The 22,039-nt window shown below is 35.8% G+C and overlaps 1 protein-coding gene across 23 annotated transcripts in view; it reads right to left on the minus strand.

Moving 5' to 3' along the window:
* SUPT20H (SPT20 homolog, SAGA complex component) overlaps positions 1-12,631 on the minus strand; it is a 33,812-nt gene extending 21,181 nt beyond the window's left edge. For 7 of the 23 annotated variants that reach the window (XM_074330004.2, XM_019736505.3, XM_019736513.3 and 4 more), the window contains exons 1-8: positions 12,516-12,631; positions 9,988-10,077; positions 7,707-7,742; positions 6,983-7,041; positions 6,639-6,705; positions 3,499-3,628; positions 2,412-2,515; positions 42-158 (exon numbers count right to left, since the gene is read on the minus strand). In XM_074330004.2, the coding sequence (XP_074186105.1) occupies positions 42-158; positions 2,412-2,515; positions 3,499-3,628; positions 6,639-6,705; positions 6,983-7,041; positions 7,707-7,742; positions 9,988-9,990 (516 nt within the window). In that variant the 5' untranslated portion in view covers positions 9,991-10,077; positions 12,516-12,631. Of the gene's footprint in view, positions 1-41; positions 159-2,411; positions 2,516-3,498; positions 3,629-6,638; positions 6,706-6,982; positions 7,042-7,706; positions 7,743-9,987; positions 10,078-12,155; positions 12,313-12,411 lie in introns of those variants that run through there. The other 16 variants (XM_019736514.3, XM_019736512.3, XM_019736508.3 and 13 more) reach the window with 9 other exon arrangements.
* Between the last annotated feature and the right edge of the window lie 9,408 nt (positions 12,632-22,039).

Raw genomic sequence — 22,039 nt, forward strand, 5'->3', positions numbered from 1 at the left:
CAAATCAAATCTAAAACAATAGTTAATTAAACATTCCTTACCTGCATTGTTGGACGTAAGAGAATGTGCCTACTTTGGTAACCTGGCGATTTCATATTACTGGACTGCCTGTAGTCACGTATTTCTGCTATGACACATCCACAATGAAAAATATTAACCTATTTTAAATGAAAATATTTAAGTAAATGTCATTTTTCCAAAGCTTAAATAAGTGGGTTTATATTGAATATGTCAGTTCTTTATACTCTCATGCAACGTTTCTGGTCACTCAGATACTCTTAAATGGATTTCCTTGACAGATTTACCACTATGACCCAAGAAGCAGTTCAACAAAGTGTCTAGTTATAGATTTTTTGGCATTTATATACTACTGTTATAGATCATTGGAATTGTTTCATTGGCTCAGTTATACTTTGCTAACTTTATCAGTTACAAATTATCAATCAACCCTGCCAGTTTCAGCTTATGGACACAACAACTATATTTGTTCTGCTAAAACTTCCAGAGATAGTCTTTATTAATAAGAGGAAGGAAGCGAATTATAAATTCAAATAATCTTCTGTAAAACATACTGTTTTTAGGCCTTTTCCTAAGTCCAAAGGTAAGAACCTTTATCATTCAAGTCTTGTCAATTACCCCTTGCCACAGTCACTCATAGCATTGTTTTTTCACCCATTCAGAATTTATAGTGCGTAATGTGAGCTCCACGTTTATCAGTCATCATTATGCTCATGCTTTCTAGTAAGTATTTAGTGAGCCCCTACGATGTGAACTATGTGCCAGGCACTATCCAAGAAGCTTCACAGATTCGGTGCCGAGACACCACTTGCTCAGTGTAGAAAGATAGGCAATAAACATGTAACCAAATAAAATAATTTTAGATGGTGGTGAATATTATAAAGGAAATAAAACAGGGAGGGGTTCATTTAAATTGTGTGCTCAGATAAAAACCTCTCTGAGGAAGTGATGTTTCAGCTGAGACCTGAATCACACTAGGGCCAGATATTTGGGATAGATAATTCCAGATAGAAGGAATAGCAGATGAGTAAGACTGGTGTGTTTCAGTTTGGAAAAAAGGCATGAATGGCTGGAGTATACCTGAGTGGGGAGAATCAGAAGGTGAAGACAAACAGGAACGCAGTGGCTTTGTGCGGTGAGAGGACACTAGAGAACTTTAAGCAGGGGCTTTATTTTGTGTTTTGTTTTGTAAGCTTAATCTGTCTGTGGAGAATTGATTTCTGGGATTCTAGAATGAAAGCAGGAAGTTCAGCAAGGTAACTATAGCAGGTCATGACCATATAGTTTGAAGATACAGCTGACATTTGCTGAGTGAATGCTAAAAGGTAAGAGTGGGGTCATCCATTAGATTAAAAAGACTGGTGATAGAGCAGATTTGGAAAGTAAAATAAAAAGTGTTTTGTCTTGTTGAAAAACTTATTATATATTCTAGTAAATATATAAGTTTGGAATGGTCACTGTGAGAGAGATAAGCAAGAGATTACATGTCATTTTTAAACACTTGAAGCTGGTTGAGATCATCCAGGGAGTGTTACTAACGAATAGAGTGTCCAGGGAGGCGAAGGAGGGGGCAGGGGAAAAAAAAAAAAAAAAAAAAAAGAATAGAGTGCCCAGGACTGAAATGAATCCCCAAACCTATACAGTTATCAGTGAAACAGAGATGACAGCAAAGATGACTGAGGATTAGAGAAGAAAGAGGAAAACCAAAAACGTGATGTCTCTGAAGCCAAAAGAAGGGTATTTCAAGTAGTCATTTGCACTGAACTTTGCAAAGAGACCAATTAAGATGAGAACAGAAAAGGATTTTTTTTTTAAGTTAAGAAATAGTACAATATAGTACAATATGCTTGTATTCTTTAGCTAAAAGAGAGGGGGGAAAATAAAAGAGAGGGAAGTTATAGTAGCAAGCCAGTGAGAAGGAGGAGGAGGACCCAGAATAGAAGCGTAAAGGATGCTTCAGGAAGAGCTTACTTCATCCATTTTAACAGCAAAGCACACAGAAAGTGTGGACAGAGATGTGGGGATGCTGGTATCTAGTGTTAGGAGCAAACAAAGTTCCCATCTGACGCCTTCTTTTTCTTCAGTAAAGTACATAGTGTGGCTGGGGTGAAGCCACGGGAGTAAGTAGTTTCTTTTGTAATTTCTTGATTGTAGCTATAGAGAAATTTCCAGTGGATGAGCTTATCGCTAGAGCAACTGTAGAAGAACCAACTAAAGCTATACATTTCAGTACAGCCTAAAGGATAAATATCCCACAATAAACCAGTGTTCATATAGCTACGTACATGTCTCATTTCATGCTCCAAGCGCAGCTGTAAACACGATTAAATATCCTTTATCACAAAATATAGTTGACAAATCTAAGAATATTTTAAAGAGAAAAAATTTTGTACCTGAGATTTTTCTAGGAGATCAACCAAGATAGGAGGTAATTCTTCTGCATCCAAATATTCAAGCAATTCCCCTTCTTCATAAGGCAGTCGAATGGTCTCAGAATCTTAATTTAAAAAAATAAAAGTTTGTGAGAATTATGAGGCTCACTAAAAAGTCTAAGTGCATAATTTAAATGACTTTTCATAAAAAAAATAGACAATAAAGCCAAAAGGGTCTCCTAAAGTCCTTCTTTATGTTAAGTCTTTTAAATGAATGACTTTACATACTGCTAAATGACTTGATAAACTGTATAGAATTTTAGATCAGAAAGGAGAAAAATGCCTAACACATCTAGCATAACAATCACAATACAAATCACAGACAGCAGTACATTATACAGATTATGATAAAATCCTGACATCTGGTAACTGAAAGGACCTTGAAAACTGCTTACTCTAATCTGAAAATCAGAGTAATTTGGTACCTCATCTGAAAAACAGTCATTTATAAGGACAAAATTCTCTTTGTTTTACATTTTACAATTAAGTATCAACACAAGAAGTAATTTTTAACCAAGTGAGTTCCTTTTAGAACTCATAATACCACAATATCACATTTTTAGATTCCTCTTTAGTGAAATATGTTATTTACATATTAAAACTATTTTCATAGTCACATTAATAAAATGTTAACATATGTAAATTACTCAAAAAGTCTGATTAATCTTGGAGTTTTCAGACTTAGTATATTCAAAATGTAGAAACATGCCTTAAAACACCTTGTGCTATCTTAAAATATTAACAGCAATAGAATGAAAGAAAATTTTAACAATTATTTAAAAATTACATCTTTTACAACTTAATTTCAAAGACCTATCTCAATCAGAATACTTCTCAAATGCATATTCAGGAAAGCTAATTATATTAGAGTTGATTTCTAATATTCTAACAAAACATCAAATACAGGAAAATTTCTCATCAGTCTTTTATCAAGTCATCACTGATCTGAAGGACAGAATATTAAGCAGGTAAGAAGGTACTTCTAAAACACAACACATCCTGCCAGGCAGAGGGATTTTTGTGGCTGCTGCCTTCTGGAGGTTCTTACCTGATCCATTTTTTCCCCTGAGCATCAGAGAATATCCCTCATTTCCTGGGTATAGGTTGACCACTAAACATGACAATGTCTCTTGCATAACAAGCTTCTCTAATAAGTTCACATTTCTTCTTAATTTCTGCTTTAAAAAGAGGCAGAGCTCATGAAAGCAATCCAGTATCACTTTAATAATGTTACGATTTAACAAAAGCTGACCTGAATTAATCTTTTGGTGTTCTTTCCATATTATGATCCTAAATATGCCGGGAGTGCAAAAAAAGTGTATGCATTTTAAGAGATGTTATCTATGTATTACTTTTCAAAGTTGAATTGTCGTAGCAATGTGTTCAAATGAATGCTAGCGTCATCATTCATTGTATTACAATTTTAATACAGTTTTTTCCTTTCTTAAAGTGTGTATACATTTTTTTGGTACCCTCTATATAGGGAAGATTCACAAACACTATATATAGCTACCAAATAGGTGACATCTGTGTAAACTTAATTGTGATCTATTGTTGTTTTATGCAAATTAATTTATACCACAAAGAAAAACTAGCGATCTATATGAAACAGTAAAAAGTTAAATATAAAATATGTACCTTTGAGTACATAAGTAGCAAATATTTAAAATATTTAAATAAGTAAAATGTAAAAACCATTTAGTGTAAATATTTTCTTAAAAGATGCTACATAGTTTCTATTAATTAAAAGTCTACATTAAGTAAATGAAGAATTTGAGGCATTTGCTTTGGTTGTACTGTTATAGGTGTACATTTCTTACATATTTTATGGCCTAAATTAGATCCAACATGTTCAACAGCTCAAATTCACTGAAATGTTAAACTCAAAAATATCTAATATTTGGTAAGAGGTAGTAGGCAATTTAAGCAATTTTCTATAAATTCAATTTACTCCTTAGGAACCACTTTGTTAATAAAAATCCACCCGGAAATACAATACACACACATCAGCATAAATTATTTTAGAAATGTACATGATTAAAGCCCACTTAGAGATATAACAATTCTTGTCATCAAATCTTATTTACAAAAGATATCAGTCAGTAGAATACTTCTTTTTGCATGATCTCAAAAACCATGTTTTGAGTATCTTATATTAAGTGTGTGTGTGTGTGTATTATATATAATATACATAATATATATTGTCACATGCGGAGTCTTGATTACTATAACCGTAAAATCAAAAAACTGCATTTTCAAATAAAAAAAAAAATGGCAAAACAACTTTTAACTACTTTGATATTAAAAAAAATTAGTAAAGACTAAAACTTTCAAGTCTTGTTTTCAAGTGTAACAAAAGGTCACAATTGGACAGAAAACAGAATAGTATGAGTACTCTTCAAGAAAACAAGTTGGTTCCCATGTAGTTCTGGGGTGAGCATACAGATCAAAGGACAGAACATTTTCTCAAAGGACAAGCTTGGGGGCCATATGGGCTGTGTTATAACCACTCAGCTCAGCTATCTTATAGTGAAATTAACCATAGAGAAGACATAAACCTTTGGGTGTGGCTGGATTCCAATATAACTTAATTTACAAAAACACCAGTGGGCCATTTTTGGCTGGTGGATAATGGTTGCCAACCCAATGGAGATTCTTTACTTACGTATCTCTCCTTAGTTCTGTCTCTGAGGTGAAGAATATGTTCACTATATTGATTATAATGATAGCTTCATGGATGTATACATGAGTGGAATTTATTATATCAATTAATTATACCTCAGTAAAACTTAGGGAAACCATACCATAAGATTTATTCATAGTTTATCATTTTTCTCCCAATGTAAAGATTTCAAGGTTAGATACTACTGGACTTCCACTAATTTTTTTGCCTAAAAGGTAAAATGGTATTCATTTTTATTTTTTCTTTTACATTTCTCCCTCGGTTGTTTAGTAATTTTTTTCAACTACAGTTGGCATACAATATTAAAGTGTACAACACCGTGATTAGACATTTATGTAACTTACAAAGTAACCATCCTGATATATCTAGTACCCATCTGACACCCTACATAGTTATTACATTACTGTCTATATTCCTTATGCTATACTTTTTATCCTCATATTGATTTTTCTTATTTTGCTACTTATAACCATATTTAAATTTAGTGTTTTTCTTCCTATACAAAATAGTCATGGGGATGTAAAGCATAGGGAACATAGTCAATAATATAATAATAACTATGTATAGTGCCAGGTGGATACTAGACTAGTCAGGGGGATCACTTCATAAATTACATAAATGTTTTACCACTATGCTATACACATGAAATTAATATAATATAGAATGCAAACTATAACTGGAAAATTTTAAAAGAGGTTAAAGTAAAGGGGAATTAAGAGGTTCAAATTTCCAGGTATAAAACAAATAAGTCACTGGAATGTAATGTACAGCAGATAATATAGTCAATAGTATTGTGATAGTGTGGTACGGTGTCAGATGTTTGTTGGGCTTATCATGGTGATCACTTCTTTAGGTATGTAAATGTTGAATAACTATGATGTACCCCTGAAACTAATATAATATTGTATGTTAGCTATATTTTAAAATGGTATTCATTTTTAAATGAAAGACAACAGAAACTCACAGAGAAGCCTTAAGGCCCTTACAACTCAAGGGTATAATAAATATCACGCAATCAATTTCTACTACATTTCAACTGCCCATACTTTTATGCTAAATAAAAATTAAGTTAACCCAGCCATGAACTAATTTTTGTGACCAAATTCACCTTTTATTACATCTGATTTTCCTATGTGTCCTGCAATAGTTTTAACTTTCTAGTGCAAATCATGAGGAAATAAGTTACTCTTCTCCTGTCTTCAGTCTACAAATCATTTCTCAGGAGTGAAATGAAGCAAAGATTGTATCTAGTGACTTTCCATTGAGATATTGTTACTCAGTAAACACTGCTCCCCTCACCTATCTAAGCATGTGATCTCTGCCTTGTGCCCAATTGATTAGCCAGGTCTCTGGGTTGGTTGTGGAACTGGCTAGAATCTAGCTGGATAAGGTGTTAGTTCACTCACAAAAACACAAATCCGTATCTACTTCAAATGTAACTCATTCAAACTTCCCTTGTCTTCTATATTTCAAAAGCCATAAAAACACAAAAAACTTATACTTACCTTAACCTCAGGCTCTTTTTCACATTCTTCAATATATAAGTCATAAAGTTTTTGAAATACAGATTTTCTAAAAATAAAATATACAAAATGATGTGAATACAATAATCATTATAAAATAAGTGTTATTTTGAATTGTCCCATAATTTTTTTTCTTATTTCCCACACACTGGGGAAGTGAGATTGGATATGGTAGCTAATATTAACTTAGAAAGTTCGAATAGCTGCAAATTACCTGTAATATATATAACAAGTCTAGCACAGTGCCTGGTAGGAATGCAATAAATGATAGCTATCATTATATTTCAATGAATCTAAGATGTCATCAATTAATTGAGTATTCATACCTTCCACTAGATAGGTATTTCCTTTTAGGAGGTCTCTGTCGGGCACTTTCAATGACATACTAAAAAAGAAAAGTTCATGAAAATAGCTTGCCTTTTGCTTAGTACATGAACAACTGTATTAAGTATATTTAAAACATATATAACGCTAAAAAGGCTATTTAGTCACTCAAATCTGATTCATATTAAATTATACCTTGTAAGAAAAACTACTTAACTTCTAAATAGGTTATAAACAAGTGAAATTTAAACTGCACTAAAATTTAGCACAATATTTCATTGCTATAAGCAAAATCATATAGCTTCACAACTGTGATTTCACAGCAGAAATATTCTCAAATGTTTTACATGACTTTTCAGAATATGCACAGTATATCCAATTGCAAGGACTCTGTGTGTGTGTGTGTGTGTATGTAAATTTAAGCTATTTTGCCCTTTAATTGAGAGCAATTAGAAAACTTGTCAAAACAGGAAAACATAATTTTAGAAACTCTATGTCCTTGTTCAAGTAATATTTATTCCGCAGCACTTTTATTCTGAGTATTCTGAGAATTCCAACAGATGATCCACGTATCACCTGGTATTTTAATACATTTACAGCAAAATTATTTGCATACTTGTCCTAAAATATTAATGCACTACTTTGACATAGACAAAAATCTCTTAAAACTTAGTTTTGCCAATTAAAGTCAACACTATTTCAATATGTAACTTAGTCACGCCTCACCTCAGCACGATCCAAAGCTAGTTCTAAAGCTTGTTGCTGTAAAAGTAAATAGTGTATTTGGTAATATTAGTTATTTTCACACAAAAAATAATTTAATATACATATAACATTTGTAATTAAGTGTTTAAAAGTGTTTAATTTTCTAAAACAGGTCTAGCATATTTTCCTTTAACTCTTCCACCCACCCCATTGTACCGTGTTTCCTTGAAAATAAGACCTAGTCAGACAATTAGCTCTAATATGTCTTACGGAGCAAAAATTAATATAAGACCGGGTCTTATTTTTTACTATAATGTAAGACCCGGTCTTATATTAATTTTTGCTCCAAAAGACGCATTAGAGTTGATTGTCTGGCTAGGTCTTATTTTTGGAGAAACAGGGTATGCTCAAGATATATTACCACAAAGAAAAAACACAGCAGACTTGGGCACCTGATTATGACAACAAATTAAGTAAGAAATGCTAAGATGGCTTTCTCTGGCCAGTGCTTCTGAGGCTGATACAGGGCAAGGGGCTGGATATGGTAACTACTACCATTTTATAAACTTTAATTTCTTCAAAATTCTAAGAGCACCATTCAGGAAAATACATTAGACATTAAGTATGCAATTAAAGTGAAGCAAAGACTAAACTCTCCTAATCTGCTAAGAATCCCGAAAATTGGGGGTGGTGCTATTATGTTGGTACCTAACATCAACTCAGAAATCCCTAATATATTAATGCAGAGAATCTAAAATATAGTGTTTTTAGATCAGTGCCTAGTAGAAATGCAATAAATGATGGCTAATTGCCATGTTTCAATGACTTTAAGATACCGTTAACTATAAGCACACATCATTATTTTAGGTAACATTAAGAAAGAAAAGTGTGCCGCCAACTATAATTGTAAGAAGTCATTGACTGTGGACTCATCAATTCGGTAACATTAAAATGTAAAAGAAGATACATCTTAAGAGTCGATGAAATACAGTATTATTATTATTACATGTACGGTTTGAGATCTACTAGTAGATGCCCATCTTTCATCCATTACTTGGAAACCCTTATTTTAAGGCAACAGGGAAAAATAAGAAGGTAAGCTCAGTCCTCCTCATTTGTAAAGCTTCTTTTGTAATGACACCTAAAAATAAAAAGTACTAGGTTTTAAACAAAGTTCAGTAAACATACCAATAATTTCTCTTTCTAGCTTTGTGGTTTGGGTACCACACAGAGCTATTGTATTTTTCTGTTTTATTTTGTAGACTCCCAACAACTCAACCTACCAAGTTGCATGACTCCCAGCACCCACCAAAATCCCAAAAGGGGAAGGGGAAGAATAAATATTGCCAGACTTTGGAAATCATGGAAACATTTAAGTTATCCTGCCACCCTAACCCTAAGGATGAAGAATTCACATGATTACGAAAATAGTTGGCCTTTATAAAATGCAATAAAAAACAACCCATATTATCAAACATCTAAAATGTAATAAGTAAAAAAAACTGAAATATGCCCTCATTTCAAAAGATTCAGTTCAAATAAATTTATAACAATTTATTAAAAAATCTTATAAAGAGTAGATTCCCAATGAAACTGGTTCCCAGGATTCAAGATGAGATTCTTGAATATAATGCATTTGCCAGCACAAAAACATAACTCTGGATATATCCACTTCACAAATACATAAGGTCCTTTTAATTCTTTTGGCCATAAAATCTTTAAGCTTATATAAAAAATCATAATAAACACAATCAAATATATACTGTAGGACAATTTTAAATAGCCAGTCTTCTCAAGTAAATATTGCATCTTCTGAAATCAAAACTTCAAAATGTCTAGTGAGATATACCTGCATAAGTAAACACAATTTCTTCACTACCTCCTTCAAATACTTTAGAGGAAATTAGCTAATATGGATGCAAAATATAAGGCAAGGTCTGAAACCCACTGCGACAGCTCTACTTTAATAAAGTAGAGCTGTCGCAGTGGGTTTCAGACCTTGTCTTATATTTTGTAATAGAGCAGAGGTAGAGGCAAGACCCCAAAAAAGAAAGATAAATGAGCTTTATTCAGTGGTGGTCAGTGTTCATTTATTCTCATACTGTCAAATACTGCTGCTTCTTTTTAAAACTTTAGAAAGTGATTTTTTCCCCTTCATCTTTAATTTTTTAATGGCAAACGTGAAATGCCCAGCCCTAAGTATATTCAGTGACTGTAAGTCAGTGACAGAAATGTGCTATTTTTATGGAGATGAAGGATGAAAACATTCTAATACACAAATATGAAAACAGCTGTAGCTTACCATTGTGGTATAAAACGGGTCCAAAAAGAAAACTTAAGTGCGCTGATGAAGTAGGGTGAAAACCATGTCTTTAATATCAATTTTATAGCACTGTAAAAGCAAAAACAACAAAACCCCCCTATTAACATACAGCTATCAAGAGAAATAAGATTTAGTAATTAACAAGGAAAATTATTTGAGGTGCATGTATTTCTAACACACTTTTTAATAATCAGCAACAATAAAATTCATGTACCACAATCTATCATTTTGTGGAAAAGTATAGTTTTAACTAGGTTGGGCAAAATACAGTTTGCAAGTTAAAATTACTCACTTTGTTCAACAATATTTAACATCCAGGAAAGAAAAGAACAAATGTGTCTTTGGTTTTCTTAAACATGTGTTTTTTAAACTTTTATTTATTTTAAGTGTTTTTCCAGGACCCATCAGCTCCAAGTCAAGTAGTTGCTTCAATCTAGTTGTGGAGGGCACAGCTCACAGTGGCCCATGTGGGGATCCAACCGGCAACCTTGGTGTTAAGAGCACCACGCTCTAATCAACTGAGCTAACCTCAGCCCCCAACAACATTTTTTAATTTCTTCTCTTATCATCTCTGTTGTTGCTCTCATTGTTCCTCTGGATTTTAACACCCTGCCAAATGGCCTTGGTAACTGTAGTTCACTTTACAAATCATACATTTATTTCATCATACCTGATAAAAGTTTTCTAAACATATTCCCCCAAATGCCCCAGGCATTTTCCAAATGCATCTCCAGTTCCTCCAGCCTTTCCCTTCCCCTCAAGCAAACTGGATACACTCCCGAGGAACCTCCTTTCTCTAACACACAGGTTCTCATCATGGCTGCACAACAGAGTAACCTCAGGAGCTTTAAAAAGTAGAATACCCATGCCCCACCTTCCAGTGATTAACTGGTCTGGAGTAGGGCCTGGGGATCAGCATTTCTGGAACTCCCCAGGAGATTCAAAGGTGCTTGCCAGTATGGAACTCCACTGCTGTCTCTGCCTCCCACAGAGAAGGTGTGTTTGCTCTGAGAGTGATGCTAAATAAAGCTTATTTTTAATGTAAATTCTTCACCTAATTCCTTATAACCCGTGTGTTTATACAGCTAGGCTAAAAGCACATCTTGAAGTGATAGAAAAGAGTATTTTCCACGTAAAATTGTTTTGGTTTGTTTTTGGTGAACCCAAACCTTCGATTTTTGTCAGTTTAGGTTTAAAAAAAGAGAGAGAAGGAAAAAAAGACCCAAACCAGGAATAATCATTAAAAAAAATGATTAAGACATTAATACTACCCTCGAAGAGCTCATAGGAGATTAAATGTGAATTCAAATTAGGTTGAAAAATTTCTGAGCAGTGAATCTAAAGATAAACTACATACTGGCAAAAATATGATGGCTTTAAAATTAGATCCTTCACTAAATTGGGGGATGGGGAAGAGGAAGGCTTAGTGACTTTAAATGATGTAAGTTCTACAAAGATCAATTACTAGGTATACCACTTACAGACAAAACATTCTGACTGTATACATTATATAGACGCCTGTGAGAAAAAAAAAATGCAATCATCGTCTTCACTTTACAGAATAAGGCACTCAGAACCAGTGAATTTCCCAAGATCACGCACCTACACTGAATTCAGACCTCTATAATTTTAAATCTTAGATTCTTTCTACTAAAGCTTACAACTTTCAGACCACTCAATCCAGGACCTGTTTTTAGGTTTTCAAAAGCCAAGCATTTAAAATAAAAACCTGATTCTACTCAGACTAATATATTAATTTTGACCTAACTTTACATCATAGTTATCCAACACGACACTATTTAATCTAACTCCGAAACATCTTGCGTTAGCAATAACCACTTTCTACTTCGGGTCCTACCAGAGACTGGAAGGTATTGTACTCTGGGAAACGCAGCCCCCTCCCCATGCGGCGGGGAGGCTTCCAGAGGCTTTCGTCAAGTTCTTTTCTGAACTCCCGGCCACCATGGCGAGGACCAGCAGTTAATCCAATTCTAATATCGCAATCGATTCCACTAGTAACAACTTAGGCTTTACCAGCAAAACGCCGCAACTCAACAGCGGAGCGATCAGCCTTTATTCAATATGGACATCAAGAAACCCGCCCCCCGAAGAAACGCTACGCAAAATTCTTGCGTTTCCGTAAATACCTGTAACTGGAACCTAAAAGTCAAAACTAAAATGAAAAGCGTGGCTTGGCAGCACCGTCAGAGGCAACAGAGGTGATCGTTAAATGGTGGCTGGCCCGGCCTGCGTCTATGGGGACAGCGTCCTCCTCCCACCGGCTCGGCAAAATGACGAAAAGCCACTCGGGAAGCCGTTCGCTCACCCCTGACCCCGGACGGGTTCTCGCGCGCCCACCCCGCCCACCGCGGGCAAGACACCCGTACCGCCGCCACCGCCCACCTGTGCGGGCTGCCGCAGCTGTGGGCATCAAGAAAACCGCACCGTAGGCTCGGCCGAAACGCGCCGCGCCGAGATCGGCCTCGCACCGCCGGCTGCGCACCCACCTGCAGCTCGCCTGCCGCTCGCTCCGCACGCTCACTGGCCGTTGCGCCGTCGCAGCCCAGTTCAGGGGCTGTTTCCGCACCCGCACTTCCGTCTCGCGCGGTGGGCGGGGCGGCCGGCGACCGCGGGCGGAAGTGGTGGAACTGGGAGGGCTGGGCTGCAGCCCTGAGGCTCGGGCGCTGCCGGGAGACCGAGGCCCTTAGGACTCAGGCCCCACCGGGGGTGGGGCCTTCTCGCTCCTTGGTGGGGTGGGCTTCCAGGACTGTAACTTGCGAGGTAGGATGTTATTTGAGGGGTAGGGTACACTGTTGAATTTCTAGAGTGTAAGAAACTTGGAATTTTCCTTGTTGACCAGCCCATCCAAATGGAAAGAGAATGACATTCCTCTATTTACTAGTCTAAGTCATGTAACCTTCGATAGTGTTATCAAAGCCAATGAATTTAATGCTGAAAACAAAACAAAACCTCACTGAAGAGTTTCTAAAATTCAGAAACTGAATAACCAGCACACGTTGCAATGTTTGTAATTCTGCACCTTTAAACAACTTAGGTATAAACTTTTAAAAATGTTATTGAGGTGAAATTCATAGAAAATAAAACAAAACATTTATAAGTGTACAATTTAGTAGCATTTAGTACACTCACAATGTTCCAAAACATTTTTATCACTCTCCCACCATTAAGCAGTTACTTTCCTTCCCTCTCCCAGGCCTTAGAGGACTACAGTTGCTTTTAGAATCTATGGATTTACCTAATCGGGATATTTCACAGAAATGAATTATGTCATTTCTGTGAAATAATTTTTGTGTCTGTCTTTCACCCTTTCACCCAGCACAATGTTTTCCAGGTTCATCCACTTTGCAGCAAGTATCAGTACTTTATTCCTTTTTATGGCAATATTCCGTTTCATTACATGTATACACCGCAGTTTTATCCATCCATCCATTGATGGACATTTGGAATGTTTTCACCTTTGAGCTGCTCTGAATAGTGCTGCTGTGAATATTTACGTGAAAGTATTTGAGTCCATGGTTTCAGTTCTTTTGGGTATATACTATTAAAGAAAATCAGAGTCTGGCAGTACTCCAAGTGATAAAAACTTTTAATTTTATTCAGGAACTATCGCAATAGGGAAAAAGAGACCTCAGTATAGAATGGGCTCAATTCCAAATACAGAATGGGCAAGTGGGGATTTACAGCCTAGAAGACAGATGGATGGGGTCAGTGAATGGAAAGTGCCTAAAAGGAAATAGCAGAGGTGAGGGGGGAAATTCTTGCTAAACCTACTTGACAGAATTCTGATTGAAAGCAGATCAGGGTGATCAGATTCCAAGGATGGGGGACGAAGAATTCGATCAGCTAGGTATTAAAGGTGATTACATATCCAGGTAGGAATTCTCTCTAAAGTGACTTAGCAGGATTCTTACTACAACTGGTTGATGCAGGTCACAAGATGCTAATGTAGAAGCTTAGAGGGCTTAGAGAAGCCTGGCTAAAGTTTAGTGAAGGAGTAAGTCTTGGCCAGTACATACCTAGGAATGGAATTGCTGGGTCATAGGGTAATTCTTATGCTTAAATATTTGAGGAAGCAATAAACTCTTTTCCATAGTGGCTGAGACATTTTACATATATATAGCAATGTACGGTGGTTCCAATATCTCTACATCATTCCCAACACTTTTTTCTGTTTTTTTCTTTTAATTATAACAATCCCAGTAGATATGAAATGGTATCTCATTGTGCTTTTGATTTGCATTTCCTTAATGGCTAGTTATGTCGCACATATTTTCATGTCCTTGTTGGCCTTTTGTACATCTTCTTTGGAGAACTGTCTACTCCTTTGCCCATTTTTTAATTGAGTTGTTTGTCTTTTTGTTAAGTTATGAATTCTCTTTATATTACAGATACTAGGCCTTTATCAGATATATGATTTGCAAATATTATCTCCTGTTGCATAGGTTGTCTTTTCATTTTCTTGCCAATGCCCTTTGATATAGAAACTTTTAAATTTCTGGTGGTCTAATTTATTTTTTTTCTTGTGGCTTGTGCTTTTGGTGTCATACTTAAGAATCCATTGCCAAATCCAAGTTTCTAAGGATTGTCAAAAAATAAACTCTGCAGACTGAGTAAAACAAAGCAGAAAGATGAGTTTATTGCATTCCTGGAATCTCAAGACTAAGAAGCAATGAGTTTCAAGTTGCTCACAGACTGAAGGGTTTTTATGTGGGTAAATGTGGAATTTATTTGGCTTTTTCAGCTTATTGATTGCTTAGTGGTTTTCGTCCTTATCTGTACCAGGGTAGCTGAGACAGAAGAACAAGAAAGTCCAAAGATGGCGTAAACAGACTTGATGGGTGGGGATTGGCTGGCATCCTGTTCTGATTTCTGAGAAGAGCTGTAAATTCCTGAAACTTAGGGAAGGCTAAGTTTCATTTTTCTTTAATGTGTTAATGTTTGCCAACTCCATTTTGTCCCCAACAGAAGAGACTCCATTTTAGTTTTGGTTCTACAATGTTCACCCTATGCTTTCTTCTAAGAGTTGTATGGTTTTATCTCTTATATTTACATCACTCATCCATTTTCAGTTAATATATAGGAATGATAGGGGTTCCATTTCATTCTTTTGCATGTTATCCCAGAACCATTTGTTAAAGAAACTATTCTTACCCCAATGAATGATTTTGACTTTCTTATCAAAAAAATCAGTTTGATCATAGATGTGTGGGTTTGTTTCTGGACTCTTAATTCTATTCCATTGGTCTAGATGGTTATCTTATGCCAGTAGCATACTGTTTTGATTACTGTAGCTTTGTCATAAGTTTTAAAATTTAGAGTGTAAGTCCTTCAGTTTTGTTCTTTTCCAATATTGTTTTGGCTATTCAGGTCCTCTTGCAATTTTATATGAGTTTGAGGATCAGCTTTTCCATTTGTAAAAAAAAGGCCACGGGGATTTTGATAGGGATTGCTTTGAATCAGTAGATCACTTTTACAAGTATTGGTGTCTTAAAGTATTAAGTCCTCTAATCCATGAACATGATGTCTTTTCATTTATTTAGGTCTTCTTTAATTTCCTTCAATGTTTTGTAATTTTCAGTGCACAAGTCTTTAATCTCCTTAGGTAAATTTCTTCCTAGGTATTTTAATTTTTGGCAAGTTGTCTTAGTCTGCTTGGGTTGCTATAACAAAATATCACAGAGTGGGTGCCTTAAACAACAGAAATTTCTTTCTCACAGTACTGGGGGTTGGGAAGTCCAAGATCAAGGTACTAACTAATTTGGTTTCTGCTGAGAGTTGTCTTTCGGGCTGGTAGACAGCTACTTTCTCACTATGTCTTCATGTATCGGGGAAGAAGAGTGAGGGAGGGAGAGTGAGTTCTGGTGTCTCTTCTTGTAAGGATACCAACCATATCAGATCAGGGTTTTACCCTTACAGCCTCATTTACCTTTACTTAATTCTTTATAGGCCCCATCTCCAAAAACAATCACATTAGAGGTTAGGGCTTCAACACAGAATTTTGGGGGAACACAGTACATTCCATAGCAAATGCAATTATAAATGGAATTGTTACTTAATTACCGTTTTGGATTATTCATTGTTGGTGTGTAAAAACAACTGGTTTTGAGTGTTGATCTTATACTCTGCAAATTTGCCGGATTTCTTTATTAGCCCTAATTGTGTGTGTGTGTGTGTGTGTGTGTGTGTGTGTGTGTGTGTTTTAGGTTTCTATATATAGGATCATGTCATCTGTTAATTGAGATAGTTGTACTTCTGCCTTATGACTTGGATGCCTTTTTTTTCTTTTCCTTGTTTAATTACTCTGGTTAGAGTCATTCCTTTATTTTAAGGAATTCCTATGCAATTATGGAGGCTGGCAAGTCTGAAGTTGGTAGGGAAGGCTGGTAGACTGAAAACTTGGGTAGGGGTGGATGCTTCAGTCTTGAGACAGAATATCTTCTTCTCTGAGAAACCTCAGATTTTGCTTAAAAGCAAAAGGCCTTCTTTACCTGATTGAAAAAGGCCTACCACATTATCAAGAATAATTTCCTTTACTGAGGGTCAAATAATTGTAGATGAAAAACAGATCTACAAAGTACGTTCACAGCAACATGTAGATTAGTGTTTGATTAGATAAATGGGTTCTATAGCCTAGCAAAGTAGACACATAAAACCAACATTACCCCCAGGGTGGTAGATAGTAGTATTAGTTCACAATTTTTAAATAAAATTTCCTATTTCCATGGCTTCAGTTTCGGTAGAGCATATTGCCCTGCCCTAGTGACTGCATTTTGCCATATGACTTGCTTTGGCCAATGGAATGTGAGCAGTCACATATGTCCACTGGCTAGGAAACTAGATGGGGTCTTGGAGTGAAAGGGAAGGCATGCGTGTTCTTAATATTTTGCTTTTGTGTGTATTGTGTGTTTGTATGTGTGTGTTTCTGTAGGCAGTGATATAGTATCCACAAAAGAGCTTCTCCTAGCAAAAGAAGGGATAAATTGGAGCACCAAGGAGAATCAAAAATATTTTTGACTGCAAAGGATTGAAATACATCAAATATGTTTAAAATACGTGAATTCTTAATAATGCTTTAAAAAATTCACTGGTTGCATTGAAGATTGCTAGGAAACCAATTCATTCTGGAGTTGATAAATAAAGGTTAAATTTTTTTTTTTAATTCTGCTTTTCCTACACAAACTGAATTCCAGAGAAAAAGTCCAGTGAATAAATGAAAGAGAAATGATAATGGAATATTACTATTTGCAGCTCATAAGAAAATAATGCTTCTAGGAATAATCAGTCTTGTTCCATACGTAAGGAACTTGAAAAATCACCATTCCATCCTAACAAGGAAAAAGCTGAACAAACTGAAAAATCAACAACTCTTCTTAGATCCATAAGAGAAGTGAGGTCACAGGGTAAACCCCTGCCCCCACATTAGACTGATAGGTAAATATAGAATCACAACTTATTGGAGCAGCAACCTCTATGGGAAGCATTCCTGGGTTAGGGAAACCTGAACTATACTTGATGAATTGCTGGAGGCTCAGTTAAAAATTCCAGGGGCACTCAGTCATAAAGTGACCCGCATACTTTTGTAAGGTTTATCTCCAAAAACTCTACCAGGTTCTCCCAGTAAATGTTGCAGAAAAAAATATCTTGCTTCAGGCAGGAGGAGGGGAAAAGGAGCCATTTAAAAAAAAAACACACCAGAGCACTCAGTTCGTAGCAAGGACTGCCCTCAGAGTAAACTAGCTAACCAGAGCCTAACTGACCTGGGGAAAGTACATACTCAATTCCTGCTTACTCTAGCCATCCTGTCCCACATGTCCCCATGTGTGGGATATGTAGAGGGAGACTGAGAAGCACTTGTGAAGGTCACAGTTCAGAGACACAGGCTGACATAAAGACTGAGACCCAATCATAGGGCTATAGAACACTTCCCCTCCCCCAGATATTATCACCACATTATAAAGGCCTATTTACAACAGTTCCTTTTACACAGTACAATCATGTTCAATTATTAGGAAAAAAAATTACAAAGCATCCTTAAAAGCAAAACATAAAGTTTGAAGAGACAGAGCGGGCGTCAGAAACAGACATGGCATAGAAGTTGGAATTATCAGATTGGGAATTTAAAACTATGATTAATATGCTAAGGGCTCTAATGGGTAAAGTAGACAGTATGCAAGAAAAGATAGGCAATGTAAACAGAGAGATGAAAATCCTGAAAAAGAACCAAAAAGAAATGCTAGAGATCAAAACACTGCAATAGAAATGAAGAATGCCTTTGAGGGGTGTAGTGGTAGACAGGACACAGCTGAGGAAAGAATCACTAATGGTTGCCAAATAATCATTACTGGCTGACAATACCTGATCAATCTTAACGATACTACAAGTGAGGTGATCAGGTATTATATGCCTTCTGATGTTATGTATTTCATATTACTATTGATGAAATAGTTTCACAAAACAGAAATTGAATCTGAATCTAATCAAGTCTCTAGATCTAACTACCAATTTACTTAAAAAAGAAACATGTTAAGTAAGATGATGACAATGCAATGTACCCAGTACATAATGTAAATACTGTAGGAAAACGAAATGTAAACTGGCTACATGATATTAAGGAATTACTGTTAACTGTTATGTGTCCCCCCCAAAATTCATATGTTGAAGTTCTAACCCCTGGTACCTCAGACCGTGACTGTGTTTGGAGACAGGGCCTTTAAAGACGTCAGGAAGTTAAATGAGGTTGTTAGGGTAGGCCCCAGTCCAGGACCACTGGTATCCTCATAAGAAGCAGTGAGGATGCACAGAGAGACAACAGGGATGCGAGCACACAGTGTGCATTCTGTTATGGCAGTCGTAGCAAACTAATACAATAACATGAGATGGACTAGTGATTTCTTTGGTTATGAGAATAAGAAAAATGGACCTGATCTATTAGAGATACAAAATGTAGCATTTACAGATGGTCTCTGACTTAACGATGGTTTGACTTATGATTCTTTTACTTTACGGTGATGCAGAAATGATACACATTTTCAGTAGAAACCGTCCTTTGAATTTTGATCCTTTCCTGGACTAGCGATATGCGGTATGATCCTCTCTGCCATGCCGGGCAGTGGCAGCGAGCTGCAGCTCTCCGTCAGCCACGTAGTCACGAGGGTAAGCAATAGATGCTCCTCAGTGTACTGTGTGGCCAGCATTTGTTTAGTTCAATGCTTCAGACACGCTTAAGGCCCAGTGTGCTTTCAGCTATGTGCAGTAATGGTGAGTACCATTCTATTTTTCACTTTAAGTACAGTATTCAATAAGCTACATGACATAGTCAATATTTTATTAAATAGGTTTTGTGCTAGATAATTTTGCCCAACTGTAGGTTAATGTAAGTGTTGTGAGCACATTTAAGGTAGGCTAGGCTAAGCGATGGTGTTTGGTAGGTTAGGTGTAGTTAAATGCATTTTGAACTTAAGATATTTTTAATTTATGATATAGGTTTATTGGCACATAACTCTGTCATAAGTTGAGGAACATCTGTACAGATGAAATTATAAATTTTGGGATCTGGTTTAAAATACTTAAGAAAAAAATTAGGTGGGGGTGACCGGTTAGCTCAGTTGGTTAGAGCGTGGTGCTAATAAACACCAAGGTTCCAAGGTTGCTGGTTTTTATGCATGGGCCACTGTGAGCTGCACCCTCCTTAAAAAAAAAAAAAAAGAGATGTTAGATGAAATGCAAATGGTAAATTACTGTTAATTATTGAAACTGAGTAAAAGATATTCATAATTCATTGTATCTCCACTTTTGTATATGTTTGAAAATCTCCACACTAAACAGTTAAACACACATACATGCAATATGCCAATTATGTCATATATAAATAGAATTTTTCTCAGGATTCTGGCTCAAACTCATCCACTGTCATGGATTTGGTTGCTGCCCATATCATATACCAAGGACTCTTAAGTCTGCAGTTCTACTCATTTCTGGTAACTCACCATTTTTACTTGATGTACCAAAAGCCTTTCAAAAGTAAAGCGTCCAAAATGAATTCATCATATATTTTTTTCAGATTTTCTGTGTTCTCCCTGCTGGTGATTGTCAACTTCCCACAGACAAGAGTCTGGCCTAGCAAACTCTTTTAGGCCCACATCCCACCGGTCCTTAAGTCCCTGGTTCTGCTTGTAAATACCTGTCCGGTCTGGCCTCTCCTCTCCTGCGGTGTCACTTGCAGGACACTCACTCTGGTTCGCTGTGTTCTTACCTGGTTAGCTGTAGGCCCCTGTTACCTGTCCTTGCTTCCTGTCTCATCTTGTACCTCCCACTCCCAGTTTTGCTCAGATTGTTGCTAAAGTTATCTTTCTTTTCTCATAACTTTTTAAGAAACTTGGACAGAGAATACATGAACCAATGCAAAAGTATACAGCAATAAAAAAGTGAATATATCATTGTGGCATTATTTATAATAGCACAAATCTAGAAGGAACCAAATTTCCATCAAAAGGTAATTTGAATAAAACCACAGTAGGGATACATAATGGAGTAATCTGTGGCCCTAAACGGGAATGAAGAATATATTTCTATGTAGACTATATCGTTATGTGAAAAAAGCTCCACACCTGTTAGGAGCTCTGGTTCCTTTTGGTGGGGAAGTAGATCAGAACATGGCACTACCAGTGTTCATACTTAGTGGGTTAGTCACTGTTTCTAGTAATCCAGGGGATAGATGTAGAAAATAAATATAAGTATAAATGAAAATTAAATATATGATGACATCCATCATGAATTTATGTGGCCATTCCAATTCAAATTCAGCATTATAAGGCTTTTATTTAACCTCTTGATCTTATATCTGTATAGCCTTTCTCCCACACTGAAACTGCTGGTGCCAAGTAATGACTAATTGCTTTATCCTACATAATATTTGCAATCGTGTCAGAATAACATCACCAAGACTACCGTCAACAACATGCTCACTGAGGCATTTAAAGATTTTTTTAAGACTATTTTTTGTCCTTAGAATATATATTATTGGAAATGCGTATATGAATTATGTGTTTTTAAAGTCATTTAAAATAATTCTTTCTGGTTGGTTATGTCAACAACTTGATACAGAGATATTGTTTTTGCTTTTCTTTTTTAGGAATTGGTTGTTTAATAATTTATTTTTATAAGTATGTAAAATAATTATATGGTTACAAATCAAATCTACAAAATAAAGTTAAACTCAGAAATGCTAACTTCTATTACAGTTTTGTCATCCTGTTATTTCCTCCCTCTGTTGGTAAATCATTGTTTTAATTTTTTTGTTTATTCTATTTTAATATAGTATTCTCTCTCTCTCTCTCTCATATATATACACACCTATATATGTACCTACTATTACAAATACTAATAGAAACTGCTAAATAGAAATAGAATTAAGCATTTATCCTATTTTTGTAATTCTCTGTACCTCAAGGGATTCAATTAATACATGAGTAGAAGTTTCTTTTTAAAGAAGAATAAAGGCTAATAAATGCAGAGGGATGGATAGAATCAGAATTTCACGATTTGAAACTCCAAGTGAAATAATGCACCTAGGCATTTGATTGGTTGCAAACATCACACAAAGAGAAACAACCAGACATTATGTTCCTCCTGACAGTTGTACATGGAATTACTTAGGAGGGAGTCTTGCAAAAAAAGCGAAAAATCCAATCATGCCTCTATATTTCACGAATTATTACAAAGAATAAAGAAGTCAACGGAATATGTTAAATGACATAATAGGAATGCAGTCTAGCAAGACCCAGAATATAAGAAATTCTATAAAACACATAATAGTGTTTCCTTACAAATATATCATCATCATTATATACTGTATATAATGTATGTGCTATACTTTTATACAACTAGCAGCGTGGTAGGTTTGTTTACACCAGCATCACCACAAATATGTGAGTAATACATTGCGTTACAACATTAAGATGGCTACGATATACTAGGCAATAGGAAATTTTCAGCATTATAATCTTATGGG

The sequence above is a fragment of the Rhinolophus sinicus genome, chromosome 16, assembly GCF_057876585.1.
Source record: "Rhinolophus sinicus isolate RSI-liver-muscle chromosome 16, RSI-T2T, whole genome shotgun sequence".
Classification (NCBI taxonomy): Eukaryota; Metazoa; Chordata; class Mammalia; order Chiroptera; family Rhinolophidae; genus Rhinolophus; species Rhinolophus sinicus.